The sequence below is a fragment of the Podarcis vaucheri genome, assembly GCF_965113315.1.
Source record: "Podarcis vaucheri genome assembly, chromosome: 5".
NCBI lineage: Eukaryota > Metazoa > Chordata > Lepidosauria > Squamata > Lacertidae > Podarcis > Podarcis vaucheri.
Window position 1 is genome coordinate 85,732,282 of NC_138763.1, and position 16,705 is coordinate 85,748,986.

The 16,705-nt window shown below is 42.5% G+C and overlaps 1 protein-coding gene and 1 long non-coding RNA gene across 2 annotated transcripts; both read left to right on the forward strand.

Annotated features, from left to right (window-relative positions):
* LOC309532762 (uncharacterized protein) lies at positions 1 to 2,609 on the forward strand (the record flags this gene model as incomplete). Its single annotated transcript, XM_082223419.1, has 3 exons — positions 1 to 206; positions 933 to 1,245; positions 1,679 to 2,609. The coding sequence occupies 3 exons, from the start codon at positions 1 to 3 to the stop codon at positions 1,751 to 1,753; spliced, it is 594 nt and encodes a 197-aa protein (XP_082079545.1). The 3' UTR covers positions 1,754 to 2,609.
* A 34-nt stretch (positions 2,610 to 2,643) lies between these two features.
* On the forward strand, positions 2,644 to 16,119 carry LOC309533630. The gene is made up of 4 exons (XR_014220350.1): positions 2,644 to 2,997; positions 3,631 to 3,724; positions 14,035 to 14,910; positions 15,861 to 16,119. It is a non-coding gene; the product is annotated as an uncharacterized lncRNA (long non-coding RNA).
* The last annotated feature ends 586 nt before the right edge of the window (positions 16,120 to 16,705 follow it).

The following is a 16,705-nucleotide window of genomic DNA, read 5'->3' on the forward strand; positions in this document are numbered from 1 at the left end:
ATGAAGCAGAATGGGTCGTCGCAGACACTCAGTAAACCCTACAATAAAGCAATGGGCAAGCTGGAGGGCTTGAAGAAGGATTACGACGCACTGAGGAAGCGGTACAATGAGAAGATGGCGAGCTACAATACTGATTTGAGCCGATTAGAGCAGAAGGAAGGCGAAAACAGGCGACTCCAGAAGCAGATTGACAAGCTGAACAGAAGGTAGAAGATGCTCTTGCCAGAAAGCCATTTCATGTTTTTGTTTTTTACTAGAACAAACTTGACACTCAAATTACCTCTCTGAACTTTCCTGGCTTTAGTCATGGTTTTTCTGCTTGCTCCCTAGTGACCAAAAATCGAACAAACAAAGTTGACCTGACTGAGTAGCCACATTTTGTTCATGTGTTTGCTCCAGCCACATATAAAGTGCTGTGTATGTGTGCCTGTGTGAGGGCTGCATCCCATGATGCAAAAAACTTTTGTGCACACAGTGACACCTCCTCTTTCTCTCCTCTGGAGCACATTTGGGGGAGAGATGTGGAGGTAGAGAGGAAACTGAACTCCTGCTGCAGAAGTGGATTTCTGCTTGCACGGCGTTCAATATAATTTTATGTGTCCCATGTCTAAGTAGAAACATCATACATTGGTGAACTATTCCCCTCCCCTGCACCATGGTTTGTGAAGTGAAAGGAGCTCATCTCCTTTCACCAACATTTCTTTTATAATGAGATGAGAACCACTGCTTCTCTCCCCCCTTTCGCTCCCACATTGAAATGTGAGCAGGGCAGTAATGTGACAAAGAAAACATGGCTGACTCTCCCACTTCTTATTTAGTCCTTTACACAGTTTAGTTTGGTGTGTAAAAGAGGAAGGAAGCTTTCATAGGGCCCCCTTTCTCTTACAAGTGGTGAAAGGACTTGCTGTGACTCTCCTCCCACCTCTCTTTAGGTTTGGGACCGTGCAGCAGGAACTGAGCAAGGCCACTGCCCAAAACAAGGAGCTACAGAGAGAGATGGAGCGGATGCAGGCAGAAGTGACAAGGGTTAAGACAACGCAGCTGAAAACAATGACGCCTGCACTGAAGTTCAAGGAAGAGAAGGATGCCATTTTCACCGAGTATTGTCTCATCATGAGCGAGAGGGACGAAGTCCTCAATGAAATGGATAGGCTGGATAAAGAGTTGGAACTTGCCGAATCCAAATTGAAAAACATGTCCTCAGAGAAAAGAGTGGGTAGTGGGGAAATGGAAGCCTTAAGACAGGTGTGGTATTGTATGGCACTTGCTCTGGCCAGAAAGAGTTGTTCAAAGCTAGTGGTGTTGACTGTGTAACTCTGCGAGTTTCTAGACCAGCCTTCCTCATCCCGGTGCCCTCCAGATATTTAGAACTACAGCTGGCAAAACAAAAGTCTTAAGTATTATTGCCCTCTATGCCAATCATCCCTTGGTCAGAATTAACTTCTCTGATTTCTCTATTATTATTTTGGGGCTGCACAGTGTTTCAGTTTTTTATGCAAGCAGATATGTGTTGCAGCTTTTAAGATATTTGCTAGTTGCATCTAATTCATGCAGTGTGCTATATTATTCCTTCTTATGCATGGCACAGGCTTTCAAAAATTCAGTGTGTTTTCATTAACAGAAAGACTTTCTTGTACACTTAATGTACCTCCAATGATGGATTTTTATTTTATTTCAGGAGCTGAACTTGGTGAAGGAAGAGAGAGTTGTGGTTAGGAAGAAAAAGACAGAAGCCATCATCCAGGTAGGGTGAGCTCATGGAATGATAGTGTACAGTTGAGATGCCCAGTTACAGTGGTACCTTGGGTTACAGACACTTCAGGTTACAGACTCCGCTAACCCAGAAATAGTACCTCGGGTTAAGAACTTTGCTTCAGGATGAGAACAGAAATTGCATGGCGGCGGCAGTGGGAGGCCCCATTAGCTAAAGTGGTACCTCAGGTTAAGAACAGTTTCAGGTTGAGAATGGACCTCCAGAACGAATTAAGTTCTTAACCTGAGGTACCACTGTATTTGCTAGGGGCTGCACCCCTGTTGCATTCAGCTGAAACTGTTCTCAGGATGGCAGTCCTGAACTAGGGGAAGAAAACAATAGGCAGTAATGTTGGCTTTGTTTTTAAGAGGGAAAATAGTGCAGCTGCAATATGAAAATAAGGACCACATTAGCTACTGGTGATTCGTGTGTGCTCCATGCATGTATGAGTGGTGTGTGTTTGTAGCTAAAGACAGCAATTTCTCGATAATACAGGGATGGGAAGGGTCCTATTTTTAAGAATAAAAAGGCTATATGGAGCAAGGAGTGCAGAACCCTTTCTTCAAATGTTTTCTCCCTCCCAGCTGAGCACAGTTCCAATATGTGAGCTCAGCTGAGGAGGAAAGCATTCGGGAGAAGGATAGCAGGGAGGGGACAATGGTGCCCCACTCCTTACCCATACATTCCTTTTGGTTTTTTATTCTTTAAAAAAAGATGTCCCCCGTGAGATTGATATATCTCCATATAACTACCAGGGAATGCAGTTGGATTTTTCTCTGTAGTAAATAAACTTGTTCCGGAGGAGCACTTTATATTGCTTACAGCAGAAATCTTGCACATCTCTTGTGAAATTCTGGTCCTAAACGAGTTTTCCCCTTTGAGCCCCTTTACATGATGGTCTTCCCGCCCTGTTGCTGTTGATTTCTGGCCAAGCCCTTCGGAGACGAGAAAGAGGACCCGTGCCGCCGCCACTAATGCCATTTGCCATGCAGACTGCTTCCGCGAAGTGGTATGACTGAAGGGACTACGGCTTTATTGAATTTTGTGTTGAAGACAGTAAAGATGTTAATGTAAATTTTGAGGAATCCAAACTTTCGTTCAGTTGTCTTGGAGGAAACAATAACTTTAAGCATTTAAATGAAATTGATCTTTATAATTCAATTGATCCAAATGAATCCAAGCATAAAAGAACTGACAGATCTGTCTTATGTTGTTTATGAAAAGGAGAAAAGGGTGTCTTCAGGGTATGTTCCACTAATTTTTAATGCTGTTCATTTTGTTGTTTTTAATCACTAGTTAGTGTTCAAGATATCCTAGTTAAAACTAGCAATTCCTTTTGAAACTTAAAATGAGTAAAGCCCATACATTTGTATGTTTGTTCCTCAAAGCTCTTACATCTCACTAGGGAGGGATTCGGGCCTAGAGGTTGTTGCTTGTCAATCTGTACATTTAGACCAAATTGTATTTGCACTGTTAGTATGAAAGCAAGTGGCAAAATGTTAATACACTATACGATCTTCTTTTGGGTGTGTTTGTTGTTGTTTTTTGACCAGTTTGTGTTCAGAGCAGTGGGGATTTTTTTAATGTCTACATTATTTCTAATAAACTGTTGAAGACTCCATGACTGTCAATTGGCTGGCTGGCTGTAACTTCATGTATTCTTACTATTTGTTGGAATGGAATACTTAATTTCTAGCTGGAATAAAAGTGGGGGATTATTTCATCTGTTTGAAGGAGGAAAATTCTAATATTCCCAAGCAAGTCTTCTTCTTTTTTAAAGGATCTGTAAGTTGTGGGTACACTGACAGTTTAAAGGGAAAAAATGTTGTGATTTGACTAAAATAAAAGCAAGTTTTGACTTCCTTTTTTAAAAAAAGGTAGGTTCTTCCAGCAACTAGCAGTATAGGACAGAAGGAATAAAAATACCATGAACGCCAAAGTACCAGAGGACCATCATAGGCTCCAGTAGGGGTAATATATATTTATATTATTTCTTTCTTGGAAATTAGTGCATAAATGGAGAGTTCGGCATTCTAGCTAGTAGATTTTTGTCAATGTTTAAAGCAGGGCACCATCCCTGCTTTGTGTGGGGGGTCGCATTTGGAAATCTAAGAAACTATCATGGGCACTACAACATAGCCCTTTTGCAGAAGAAAAACACAATAATGGGATGAGAATAGCCTCCTCCTCGAAGCACCAGGTAAAACACCCATGCATGCCCCCTTAACAAATACCACACAGGTGCAAAGAGAGGTGACCCCCAAATTAAAAACAAGCCAGACCCTGATTTATTTATTTTTTAATTGAGAGGGTTAGGAGGGTGTCGGAGCCCGCCGTTATACAAATGGTGCTTTTTAAGCATAAAATAAAGACACAGAGGCCAGCAATATTTCCATGGACGGAGGGCAGCTCAAATCATGCTTTTTTCCCTTCCTCCAGTCCGTTTATTACTATATCCCTTTGTTCCTCTCCAGCCGCATGGCTGCATTCCAATGTGTCACGTTACCTACATCCGGTCAAGGCTTTAACCCACCCACAAACGATATAGGGTTACACTGCCCAGAGGGGGGGGGGACATAACTCCATATGAGGTCATGCATTCTAATACATTGTAAAGCTCAGAGTGCTGGTCAGCCGAGGTCAGGGGGCACCCTGCAATATTACAAGCCTTTACCATGGCTATGACTCCCACATGCCCTCTTTCTTTATTTAATTAATCAGTACCAATACGGTTATATCGAGTGCGATAGACGATTCATGTGAGACTGGAAGCGGGCCGCGGACTGGAGAACCATGCAGTACATATAGAGATTATAGAAAGAATACATTGTATACAGCAACACAAAATAATGCAAATAACTACTATAATGATCACTAAAATCAATAAATGTCGAAGCCAACTTCCATCCGGAAGCCAAGAATATAAGAATTCTGATTCCAAGCTTCATGGTAGGCTTCCTTTCTAGTTTATTAGCCATGCACTGGTGTCACTTCTATAGCACTGAGATTGGTCACTGTATGTTCCTGTAAGAGAACAAGAGCTATTAAAAGTGAAATTCAATGTATATTGACAGTTTGGATATATGCCCCATGATTCTTTCCCCTCCTTATTTTGAAAATAAATGGGTGCAGGCTCATGGAGGGTCAAGTGTACTGGAGGCTAAAAAGTTTGCTTAGGGGATATAATATTTGTAAATTGAAAAGATCCATTGACAGGCACACCATGAAGCATTATGCCTAAATGACTCGCAAAAGGGGGCATGTGCATACATAACCAACATTTAGAAGCATGCAATAAACTGGTAAACTTAATCATATCTTGTACAAAAATATTATCCCTCCATATCTCATGATAATTTTCTACCCTAAAAGTCTTATTCAACAACGCTGTTCTTATAGTTCGAAAGTGGCTGAGCCGTGGATGCTGCCAGCCAGAGTAGGATTCTGATGACAGCTGCTTGCCAGCCGATAAGGTGAAATATGGTGGCTTCAACTGTATTGGGTCATCTGCTTCTCTTCCTTGTATAACGGTGCAGCAAAGGATGGCAAGGCAAATGGTTAGGAAGGCGCATCCGCGGTTAAAGAGGCTCGCCATGGCCGCACGCATCGAGCTGGAACCCACAAAGGCTTGTCCTCGACGTCCACTGCCGCGTACCCTCGTCCCCACATGATCAGCGGGACAGGTCCATGCCACGGGGGATCAGGCAAGCGTCAGTACACCACCAAGGGGCGGGGGAGTGCCTCCTCCTTCCTAAAATGCAATTAAGCGGGGTTATGGGTCCTAAGATATGGATATAAAGGGATGGTTAAGTACAAAAAGAACTTGGTGAACAGCCGAAGGGATATCTGCTGTTGGTATGCTTCGGCCGCCAAGCTGTTTAAGCAATAGTGTTTTGAACGTCAGGTGTGCTCTTTCCACCTGCGGAGTTAAAGGGTATGCCATGAGTTAATTTCACATTCGACAACATACAAAATTCTGAAAATGTTTTAGAAATATAAGCTGGACCATTATCAGTTTTGATACGCACAGGTTTACCCATGACTGAGAAACAGCGGCTAGTGTGCTGAATGACATGCCGAGCTGTTTCCCCCCTCATGGGCGTAGCCCATATGAATCCAGAGTGGGTGTCCACCGTGAGGTGAACCTTGGAGAGTGGAGCCAACACAGGTGTGTGTGTGACATCCATCTGCCAACACGCCAATGCAGACGTGCCCCTAGGATTGACAGCATCAAAAGTAATGGCCAGCTGAGATGTAGGACAAGAAGCACATTGGGAAACTATATCCCTTGCTTGGGCCAAGGGAATAGAAAAATGCTTTGCCAATGCTTTCGCAGGAAGGTGAAAGGTGTTATGACATAGTATAGGATCAGAAAAGAGAGAAAAGGTAGAAATGTCCCTCAAAGCCGCATCTGCTCTTGCATTGCCCTCTGCTAAATACCCTGGGTGCGATGTGTGAGAGCGAAGATGTGCAGCATAATAAGGGAATTCTTTATGCTGAAGTAAGGCCTGCAGGGCAAGAAACAAGGAAAACAAGTCAGAATCCAAGGAAGGAGTTATATAAGATATTGGTAAAATAGCAAAAAGGCGATATACATACTGAGTATCCACAATAACATTGAAAGGTTGAGTAGGAAAGGATTGAAAGGCAAGAATCACAGCTGCTAGCTCTGCTCGCTGAGCAGAAGACTGTGGAGGGGTAAATAACATTTCCTTTTTCCTCCCTCCTCCCATGTCACCACCCCCCTACTTCTTGTTCCATCCGTGAAAAGGGTTAGTGCAGAGGAGAGAGGTGTGAGAGACAAGGGGGTAGCCAAAACATAGGTGACCTGTGTCAGAAATGTCAAACGGTCATCCTTTGGAGGGTTAAAAATGATGACACCTATAAAATCAGCTAAAGCAATTTGCACGTGAACGTCCTTTGATAACAATGTCTGATGTGGATTCAATTATGGAATAAATGTTCTTTGATGGGGTATGTGGTAGATGTAACCATTCTATAATGCAGATAGTCTTCTTCGTGTTCCGCCAGAGCATATAAAATTCCTGTTGGCAACAATGGTGTAGCAAACACTGCCAGATGCAGCTTGTGTGAGCACCTCTAGGTGGCGCATGTGGAAAGGTTTCAATGCTTCACTCCCAAAATGTTGACAAAGTGTAGGGGAGTTCCGCATGCCTTGAGGACAATCCACTGATATCGTTGGATGGGCTGCGAATTGTGATATACTGGCAATGTAAAAGCAAACTGTTCCCTGTCTGCTGGAGCCAGTGGGATGAAGATGGTTCAATGTGGCCGAAAGTCAATTGTTCAGAAATAAGCTGTTTAGAAACAAGATGGTGCCATTGCTGCGGATTTTCCTTTTGGTGGAGGCCACCGTTCTACCCACACTGAGGTATCGGTGATCCTGGTTTGCCATGCTGGAAGCGTTGTATCGGTGGCTACAGGCTGGTTTTCATTGAGCGCTGCTGCTAGCAGATGAATCTTGTGGGTGGCTGTATCACCAGACTGACAAATGCGAAGCATGGCTGCTGTATCTGTGGCAGGATTGTGTGTTATCGGTTGTAACGCAACCTTACAATCCTCATTGGCATATTCAAAGGCCAATTGTTTGATAATTATTTGTTTGGCTTCAGGATTTTCAATTTGATGACTCACAGCTGTATGCAGTCTGTCCATGAAGGAAGAATATGATTCTCTTGCCTCTTGCCTGATTGAACCCCACCTTGACTGAATACTAGTGGGTTCTGGGATTTTTCTCATTGCTTATTTAGCAGCAAGAGCAGTATCCCTCAATAAGATCTGCAGCAGTGTGGCTTGTACTGAAGCCTGAGTGAAAGGGCCACGCCCCATCATGGCATCTACGATGTCTGAAAGGGTAATATTTGGATTATTTCCCCTGATTTGTTGTAACAAGGCAGGGCAGGCAGTTTCCCATTCGTGGGCAAACAAAACACCTGCTGATGGGGGTAACACTGTACGTGCCAAAAGCTTGATGTCATCTGGAACCAAAGGCTGGGCTAATGTGGCTTCCAAAAAACCCTGTGTAAATGGGCCTTGAAATCCATTTGTCCTTACTGACAATTGAAGCTCTTTCAAGATTTTAAAGTCAAAAGGTTGAGTTCGTGCTGGAGCACCAGCAGGGGGCACAATAACAGGGAATGCCATAGTATCCTGAATTAAGGAACAGGCAAGGACTGCACATTGAAAAGAGGTAGCTGGGTCTGCCTCTGAAAGATTAGGATTATTTCCAGCCAGACCACGGTATTTTTGCAGGATTGGGTCCTCTGGTGAGGAACTGTAGTCCGGAGGCTTGGGGTCTGGACCTGCTGGCAGGGCAAGGATTGGAACAAACTCTAACACAGCAGACTCTAACACAGCAGACTGGATTAAAGAAGCTGGAGGTTGTGTTGGCAATGCAGCCAGGGAGATATTTTTTGGTGATAAAGAGCCCATAGCATAATGAACCTTGCACCATGCATTTAAAATCCGAGTACTGATGCTGGGGAGCTCATGAAAATGTTCACCAATCTTGTCCCAATGTTTTAGTTCACATGTTCCATTCAAAGGGAACCAGGGAGAATGTTCATCAATACACAGAATGAGCTGTATCAAATCACCCTCAGGAACTTCCAATTTGTTGGAGGAGAGGACTTACCACGCCCGGCAAGGGTTGCACAGCGCTGAAGCATCTTGGGATCCCTGGTGAGTCCGATCCCTTCTCTTCTCTTATATTATATTGATTTTTGAAAAATGGGCAGCTCTTTGACTACTCCCCAACAGAAATTTTTAAAAGACTTAAAATTTCTCCTCTCCTCCAACAAATTGGAAGTTCCTTGGATAGAAAAACCTCTCACGGTTTCTTTTAAAATCCTCTTAGTCTGCCTCAGACTGTTTGCTTTAAGTTTGCCTCTTTTCTTTAAGTTAGCCTCTTCTTTTATTTTTTATTTTTCAGATAAATATTTTATTAGTTTTCTAAAAGTAAAGAAAAAAGAATGAAATACTAAAGCATAAGAATAAAGAACAAGAATAACAACACAAGACAGATATACCATATATGCAAATAAAAAGTTTTCCACCTGTCAAATTAACATAGTCGTTTCTTCCTGGACTTCCTTCAACCCGCCCGTAAATCTTCCGCAATAAAATTCTAAGATACACATTACCTAGTATGTATTGTCATTAGATATTCTTCTACCTCTATTTACCTTGGACAATACCTCTTCCTCTTTCACAGTGCTTCTCTGAATCCCCTTAACGTTATTTGACCTTCACTAAGATGCTCCAAGTAGTCCACATATTTCCCCCAGTCCTTGACAAACTTTTGGTCTCTTAAATGTCTGATCTTTCCAGTCAATCTGTCCAAATCCGCGTAGTCTAGTAACTTCGATCTCCACTCCTCTATTGTTGGCATTTCCTTTTTTTTCCACTTCTGAGCAAGGACTATCCTTGCTGCTGTTACTGCATAATACATAAATTTGTGGTCTTTCTTCTTAATTTCATTCCCTAGTATTCCTAGCAGGAAAATTTCGGATTTTTTGGTAAACGTATATTTTAGAACCTTTTTTAATTCAATATATACTTCCTCCCAATATTCTCTCACTCTCCTGCACTCCCACCACATGTGATAAAAAACACCCTCCTTCTCTTCACACTTCCAACATTTGCTGTCTACTTTGTACATTTTTGACAATTTCGCAGGTGTTATGTACCACCTGTAAAACATCTTCATGACGTTCTCTTTCACCGTCATACACGCAGTGAAATCCAGACCCTCTTTCCATACATTCTCCCAATCTTCAAATTGTATAGCGTGGCCCACATCATTGGCCCATCGAATCATTACTGTCTTAACTTCTTCGTCTGCCAAATTCCAATCCAGCAACATCTTATACATTCTAGATATTATTTTCACCTCGCTATTTATAATTTCCGTCTGGAATTTTGATTCTTTATCTGCATACCCTCTATCTTTGGCCTCTTTTCTAAACATCTCGTTAACTTGGACGTGGTGCAACCAGTCATACACGTACCCCTTGATCTGCTCATACGGTTTTAGTTTCCATTTCCCATTCTCTTTCGTTAGCAGTTGTTCATATGTTGCCCAGTCTCCACTCATATTGATTTTCTTGAGGCTCATCACTTCGAGGGGTGAAAGCCAGTGTGGGATCTTAGGTTCTAGTATGTACTTATATCTTTCCCATACTTCGATAAGTGGGCCTCTAAAAATGTGATTTTCAAACCCCTTGTGCATTTTCCTCTTACCACACCACAGATAGGCATGCCAGCCGAATCTGTTATTAAAACCCTCTAAATCGAGTAACTCCTTATTCTTTAGCTTGGCCCAATCTTTTATCCAGCAGAGACATACTGCCTCATAGTAGAGTCCCAAATCCGGTAAGGCAAAGCCTCCCCTTTCCCTTCTATCTGTCAACAGTTTATATTTTATACGGGGTTTTTTGCCCTGCCATATAAATCTTGATAGAACTCTCTGCCATTCCTTGAACACTCTACTTCCCTTAATTATGGGAATGGTCTGAAATAAAAATAATACCCTCGGTAATACATTCATTTTAATAGTATTGATCCTTCCCCAAAGAGACAGTTTCAGTCTTCCCCATGCTTCCAGGTCTTTTCTTATTTCTCTCCACACTGGCTCATAATTATTTTTAAATAAGTCTATATTTTTAGGCGTAAGCCAGATCCCCAAATATTTTATTTTCTTAACCACCTGTATCTGTGACTGTTCTTGGATTATCTCTATTGTTCTTTGATCTATATTCTTTACCATCATCTTTGTTTTCCTCTTATTTAATTTAAAGCCTGCTATTTCTCCAAATTGGTCTATTTCCTTTAGGATTTCTTCTATTGTAGTTATTGGGTCTTCCATCATAATGACTAGATCGTCTGCAAATGCTTTGGTCTTATAAGCGTGTTGTCCAATTGTCACTCCTTTAATTTTCCCGTTTTGTCTGATTGAATTCAGAAGTACTTCCAATACCATTATGAACAGCAACGGGGAGAGTGGACATCCCTGTCGTGTTCCCTTCTGTATCTTTATTTCTTCTGTCACAATATTGTTTATGATCATTTTGGCCTTTTGATCTCTGTATATTGCGTTCACTCCATTAAAAAAATATCTGCCTACATCCAGGTGTTCTAGGTTCTTCATCATAAAGTCCCACGCCACGTTGTCGAACGCTTTTTCCGCGTCTACAAACATCATTATCGCCTGCTTATCGATTCTAACCGATAGGAATTCTAGCATATTAACTATATTTCTTATATTGTCCCTCATGTTCCTGCCTGGAAGAAATCCGGCCTGGTCTTTGTGAATAATTTCCACCAATATGGACTTCAGTCTTCTTGCTAGAATACCTGAAAATATTTTGTAGTCCGTGTTCAACAACGAGATTGGCCTATAGTTGTTAACCTGGGTTAAATCTGTGTCCTGCTTCGGGATGAGAGTAATGAACGCCTCCTTCCAGGTCTCTGGGATTTCTCCTTTTCTTAAAACATTATTCATAGTCTCCTTCAAAGGATTCACAAGTACAGATTTCATCTCTTTGTAGTAACTTGCTGTGAATCCATCGGGTCCCGGAGCCTTCCCTCTTTTTAGATCTTTAATTACCTCCTCTATCTCTTCTGTTTCAATTAACTTATTCAATCGTTGTTTCTTATCAATTGGGATTTTCTGCACCATTTTCTCTTTCAGAAATCTTTCTATCTTCCTTAAGTTGTTTCTATCTTTCTTTTTGTAAAGGCTTCTATAATAATCTAGAAACTCTTTTCTAATTCCTTTTGGATCAGTGACCTCTTCTCCCTCTATTATAATTCTATTTATTGTACTTTGTTCTTTTCTCTTCTTAATCTGCCACGCCAACCACTTTCCAGATTTATTTGAGAATTCGAAGCTCTTTTGTCTTAACTTTTTAACATTCCACTCTATCTCTCTATTTATTATCGCAGCAAATTGGGCTTGAAGAATTTTTATGTTTTCTTTTATTCTCTGAGAGTTGGGTTTTTGAATTAATTTTTGTTCACTGTCCATAATCTGCCTTAAGATTTCCTCTTTTCCTTTCTCTCTGTTCCTATTTTTAATCGAATTCTGTTGGATAAAGTATCCTCTTATCACAGCTTTGCTGGCGTCCCAGACTACGTTAATGTTTGTACCTTTATCTCGATTATCCATGAAATATTCTGATAACTTTTTATGCGCATTTTCTACAATTCTTTGATCATTTAAGAGATAATCCTTTAGTCTCCATCTGAAAGTTCTTCTGTCATAGCTCTCCAGTTCCCATTCTATCGGACTGTGATCAGAGATTACTCTCGGTTTTATTTCAATTTGTTTTACCCTAGGACAAAGTTCATTTGATATCCAGACCTGATCAATCCGTGACATCGAGTGATGTGGCTCGGAATGGAATGTATATTGCTTGTCCAATGGATGTCTGAGACGCCAAATATCCATCAGATTGCAATTTTTCACCATTGTGAAAAATGATTTTGGCAATTTCCCTTCTTTACTTACACCTTCCCTCAGTCTGTCCGCTTCTAAGGAGACTACGCCATTCATGTCCCCCATTAGAATGATTCTCTGATCCATATATTCCAATATTTTCGTTTCTAGGTATTTATAGAAATCAGTCTTGTTGTTATTTGGTGCGTAGATCCCAATCACAATCAAACTTTCACCTTGCCAGCTGATCCGAACCGCAACCATCCTCCCCTCCTCATCTCTAAATATTTGTTTAGCTTCAATCTTTTTTTTAATATACAATACAACCCCTCTTTTCTTTTCTCTATCGGAGGACTCAAATTCTATTCCCAATCTTTTGTTAATTAGCAATTTTTTGTGTTTTTTAGCCACATGCGTCTCCTGGAGGCAGATAATATCCAAATTTTTCTTTTTCAAGAATTGCTCAATTTTATTCCTCTTTTTTTTCTCATTCATTCCATTAACATTCCAACTCAAAATCCTTAACCCCATAATGTCTAACACTCACTAAACTTTTCTCTCCTTTTCCCCCTTTTCCCCTCCCTTTTTCCTCTCTCTTCCCTTTATTAGTTTTCTGTGTTCTCTTCCTCCTCTTCTTCTTCTTCCTCTTTATCTGATCCGCTTTCGTTCGCTTCTTGTTCGTCCTCTGTTTTCGTATCTCTAGGTGATCCTTCCTCTACTTCTCTTGCTCCACCCTCCTCTGTTCTTAACTCCTTATACTTCCTCAGGAATTTCCCGGTCTCCTCTGAATTTAATAATCTATGTCTTTTCCCTCTGTATTCGAATGATAATCCTTCGGGAAACTCCCATCTGAATTCGATTCTGTTCCTCTTCAAAGTCTGTGCTAGTGGTTTGTAAAAATCTCTTCGTTTAAGTAATCTAATTGGAACATCTTTAAAGATAATTATGTAGTTTCCCCCTATATTCAATCTTTTTTCCCTATTCTTTTGCAACACCCTATTTCGAAATTCTTTATCTCTAAATGTTATCAGACAGTCGCCTGCATATTTTTTAGATTTTGTTGTTTTTACACGCATTCTTTTAAGTTAGCCTCACACGGGGCACCACTTGTCGGAGCCCGCCGTTATACAAATGGTGCTTTTTAAGCATAAAATAAAGACACAGAGGCCAGCAATATTTCCATGGACGGAGGGCAGCTCAAATCATGCTTCTTCCCCTTCCTACAGTCCGTTTATTACTATATCCCTTTGTTCCTCTCCAGCCGCATGGCTGCATTCCAATGTGTCACGTTACCTACATCCGGTCAAGGCTTTAACCCACCCACAAACGATACAGGGTTACACTGCCCAGAGGGGGGGGGACATAACTCCATATGAGGTCATGCATTCCAATACATTGTAAAGCTCAGAGTGCTGGTCAGCCGAGGTCAGGGGGCACCCTGCAATATTACAAGCCTTTACCATGGCTATGACTCCCACAGGAGGGGGGCTCCAGGGGGAGTCTGAAGGTACCACTGTGTACATTGGGCAGTCCATGTTTTGAGCAAGGACATGCCCCCACCCCATATTTCTAGTGCATGCATATTAAAAGCATTCACTCTTGCCCCCTCAACCTCTCAGTGTTAGTATGAAATTTTCCATGATATCCTAGTGGTAGGGTAGTCTTTAAATAGCGCATGTAATTGAACATTTAGGTGTTGTTCTTGTTGGAAGCCCACTATTAAAAAACACTTGGAAGCCAACATAAAGGGATGGTGTGACTTCCCTGGTAACTTTTGCAACACACCCAACTGCCATAGCTGCTCCTGTGCTGCTCTATACAGGTTCACTGTCTCATTCCGAATGTAGCAGCCCCAGCCTGGTAACCCCACCGCAGTCGCCGCTTAACCTGGAGACCTCATCCTTCGCCAGTAGCCAGTTGCAGAACTCACTTTCCACCCTGCCCAGGTGAGCCCAGTGTCTGTAGGGCAACATCAAAAAGACAAGTAAGTTATTCTGTAAATGTCTTAAGTAGGGCTAGTTGAAATAGCAGTTAAATGTGTAAATGGAAAAAAATAGTAAAGGAAAGGGGGTGGGAGAAATGTGCTAAGTACAGAAACTGCTGCCTTTTAGACCAGTAGCCTTCAGCCTTTTTTTCAAGCTGGGACTTGCCTTTGACCCCAATCTGCAAAATTTGACTGATTGTCGCCCACCCCACCGCAGTCCCTGCTATCTGTGCTACCTTTCTGCTCCTCTCTTCCATGTCCCCTGACTGTCCTTGTGCCCCCAATATTTCTGCTTTGCATTCTGCTTTTGTCTGCTAGGGGAGAGCAGCTGATCGCAGAATAAGCAAGATGCCAGTCACTTCAGCTGCTAGCCAGGACCAGGATAGATCTATAGGCAGCAGGGGCAGTCATCCTTAAGCTTTCGGAGCAGGATGTGGATGAAAATCTAAGCACCCATTTAAGTATCTAAATATCTGAAACTGTTTAGATATAATGCAGTTGATCAGCTTTTAATTTTTCTGGTATTCTTCTTCCTTCCTCTAACTTGAGCTCCCGGCTAGAACCCATGAGCAGCCATTCCATTCCAAAAGGCAGCGGAGCTGCAACCCTTGACAGCCATTCCATAACTGATACTGTGAACGAACAGGATGAAGGGATCACAATTCTTCCATCGAAGCAGACCACCCCAGCCACCAGTCCTCGCAATTCAGTCAGGTAACCTGCTTCCTCATTTTCCCCCTCTCTCTTTCTCTCTCTGCGACTGTGGGGGTGGGCAGCTGCTCTATATTCTAGGCTGATTAAAGGGGAGTAGGGTTGAAAACTGAGTGCCAGATTTAAAAGCAAGGGCTCCACTTCTACAAGGAGCTTGGTCCTCACTTTGGCCTTCTCCGGGGCCAAGCAATTCAGCACGAGGGAGTGGGAGTTCACAAGAGGAACACTGAATCTGGATCCATGGTGGCAGTGCTATTCTTCTAGAACAGGGGTCTGCAACCCGCGGCTCCGGAGCCGCATGTGGCTCTTTTACATCTTTGCTGCGGCTCCGGAGCGGATACTAGCAAGGGGAGGAGGCGCATTGTGCGCCCCGACACTCCTCACTGTGGCGGGCGCTGTACTGGCTGTGACGTCGCATGTGGGCGGTGCGTGCGTTAGTCACGCACCATCCCGACGTCACCTTCCCGCCCGCTGTCAGATCGTGGCTCTGGAGATATATTTGTTTTAAATGTCGCAATGGTTTTGCGGCTCCCAGTTGTTGTTTTTTCTTCGGAAATGGGTCCAAGTGGCTCTTTTTGTCTTAAAGGTTGCAGACCCCTGTTCTAGAAAAACAGGTGCTGGAACTCACCATGAATGCCTCCCTTATTCTTTTATAATGGCAACAGTGCTCACCTGAGAGGTGCTGGTACTGAGTTCTGGCAAGTTCTGGCTGGGGGGAAAAGCCCTGCATGGTGGAAAGGAGTCGATTCCTTCCTGCCAAATAATGCCACAGAGAACTCAAATTGGGGCAGCTGGGACATCTTTGGGGCCTCTCTTGCTGAGAGCTGAGAGATAGCAAGGGAACAGGGGTTAAGGGCTGGCTGGAGCTGAGGGTTTGGAGGAGCAGTGTCTGATGAGGATCAGCTTGTCAAACAGGCCTTGGGTGTCTTCTCTTCTTCTCTTGTCATTGAAAGGAATTCTGTAGACACCAGCAAGAGGACACCTGAACCTAGAACAGTTACCATTAAGAAGTCACAAGTAGAACTCGGAATCCAGATCAGTGGTGGAAACCTACATGGTATTTTTGTGTCTGATGTAGAAGATGACAGCCCTGCCAAAGGACCTGATGGGCTGGTGCTTGGAGACATGATACTTGAGGTAAGCAGTAGATATAAAAGGAAGGTGGTTGGTGGTTCAAACACTTGCAGAATCTGTGGATGCAAAAACACATCCATATTTTCCCCCATGAAAGGGAAAGCAGCTTGGGTTTGTTTGTTTTTTTAGTAGACAAAAGTGGTTAACAAGGAAAGGGGAAATCATCCCCTGTATTCTTCCTCTTTTCACGCACCCACAGAATAAAATACCACATGGAAAAATAATCATACAACTACATATGATCCGTAGTCTGGCCCTCAAATATTCTAGTGTTGATGCGGATGGTTTAGATAAGCAGGAAATCTATTAGGTCTTGGCTGGAAAATGTACAAAATTTAAGGTGGAATGTCAGCTGAGACCAGCAAGGATACTTAAGATTCAGAGCAGTGATGCTTGGATGAAATATGGCCTAGACATTCTCCAACGAATGACAGTTCTTAAAACTTGTGCTGTCCAGCTGTATTTTTGGATTTGGGTTGCCATTTCCCCAATTTCCTATTAGCGAAAACGCTGTGTTCTTAATACAATGTGAATGTATTCCCCCTCTTTTGGCATAGTCAGATTCTCTAGTCCCACATAACATCATTTTCATTGTTTGGTTTGTTGGACACATGCATCTGATTGGAGATCTCAAGTGTTTTTGTTTCTTCTGCCCCCCCCCCCC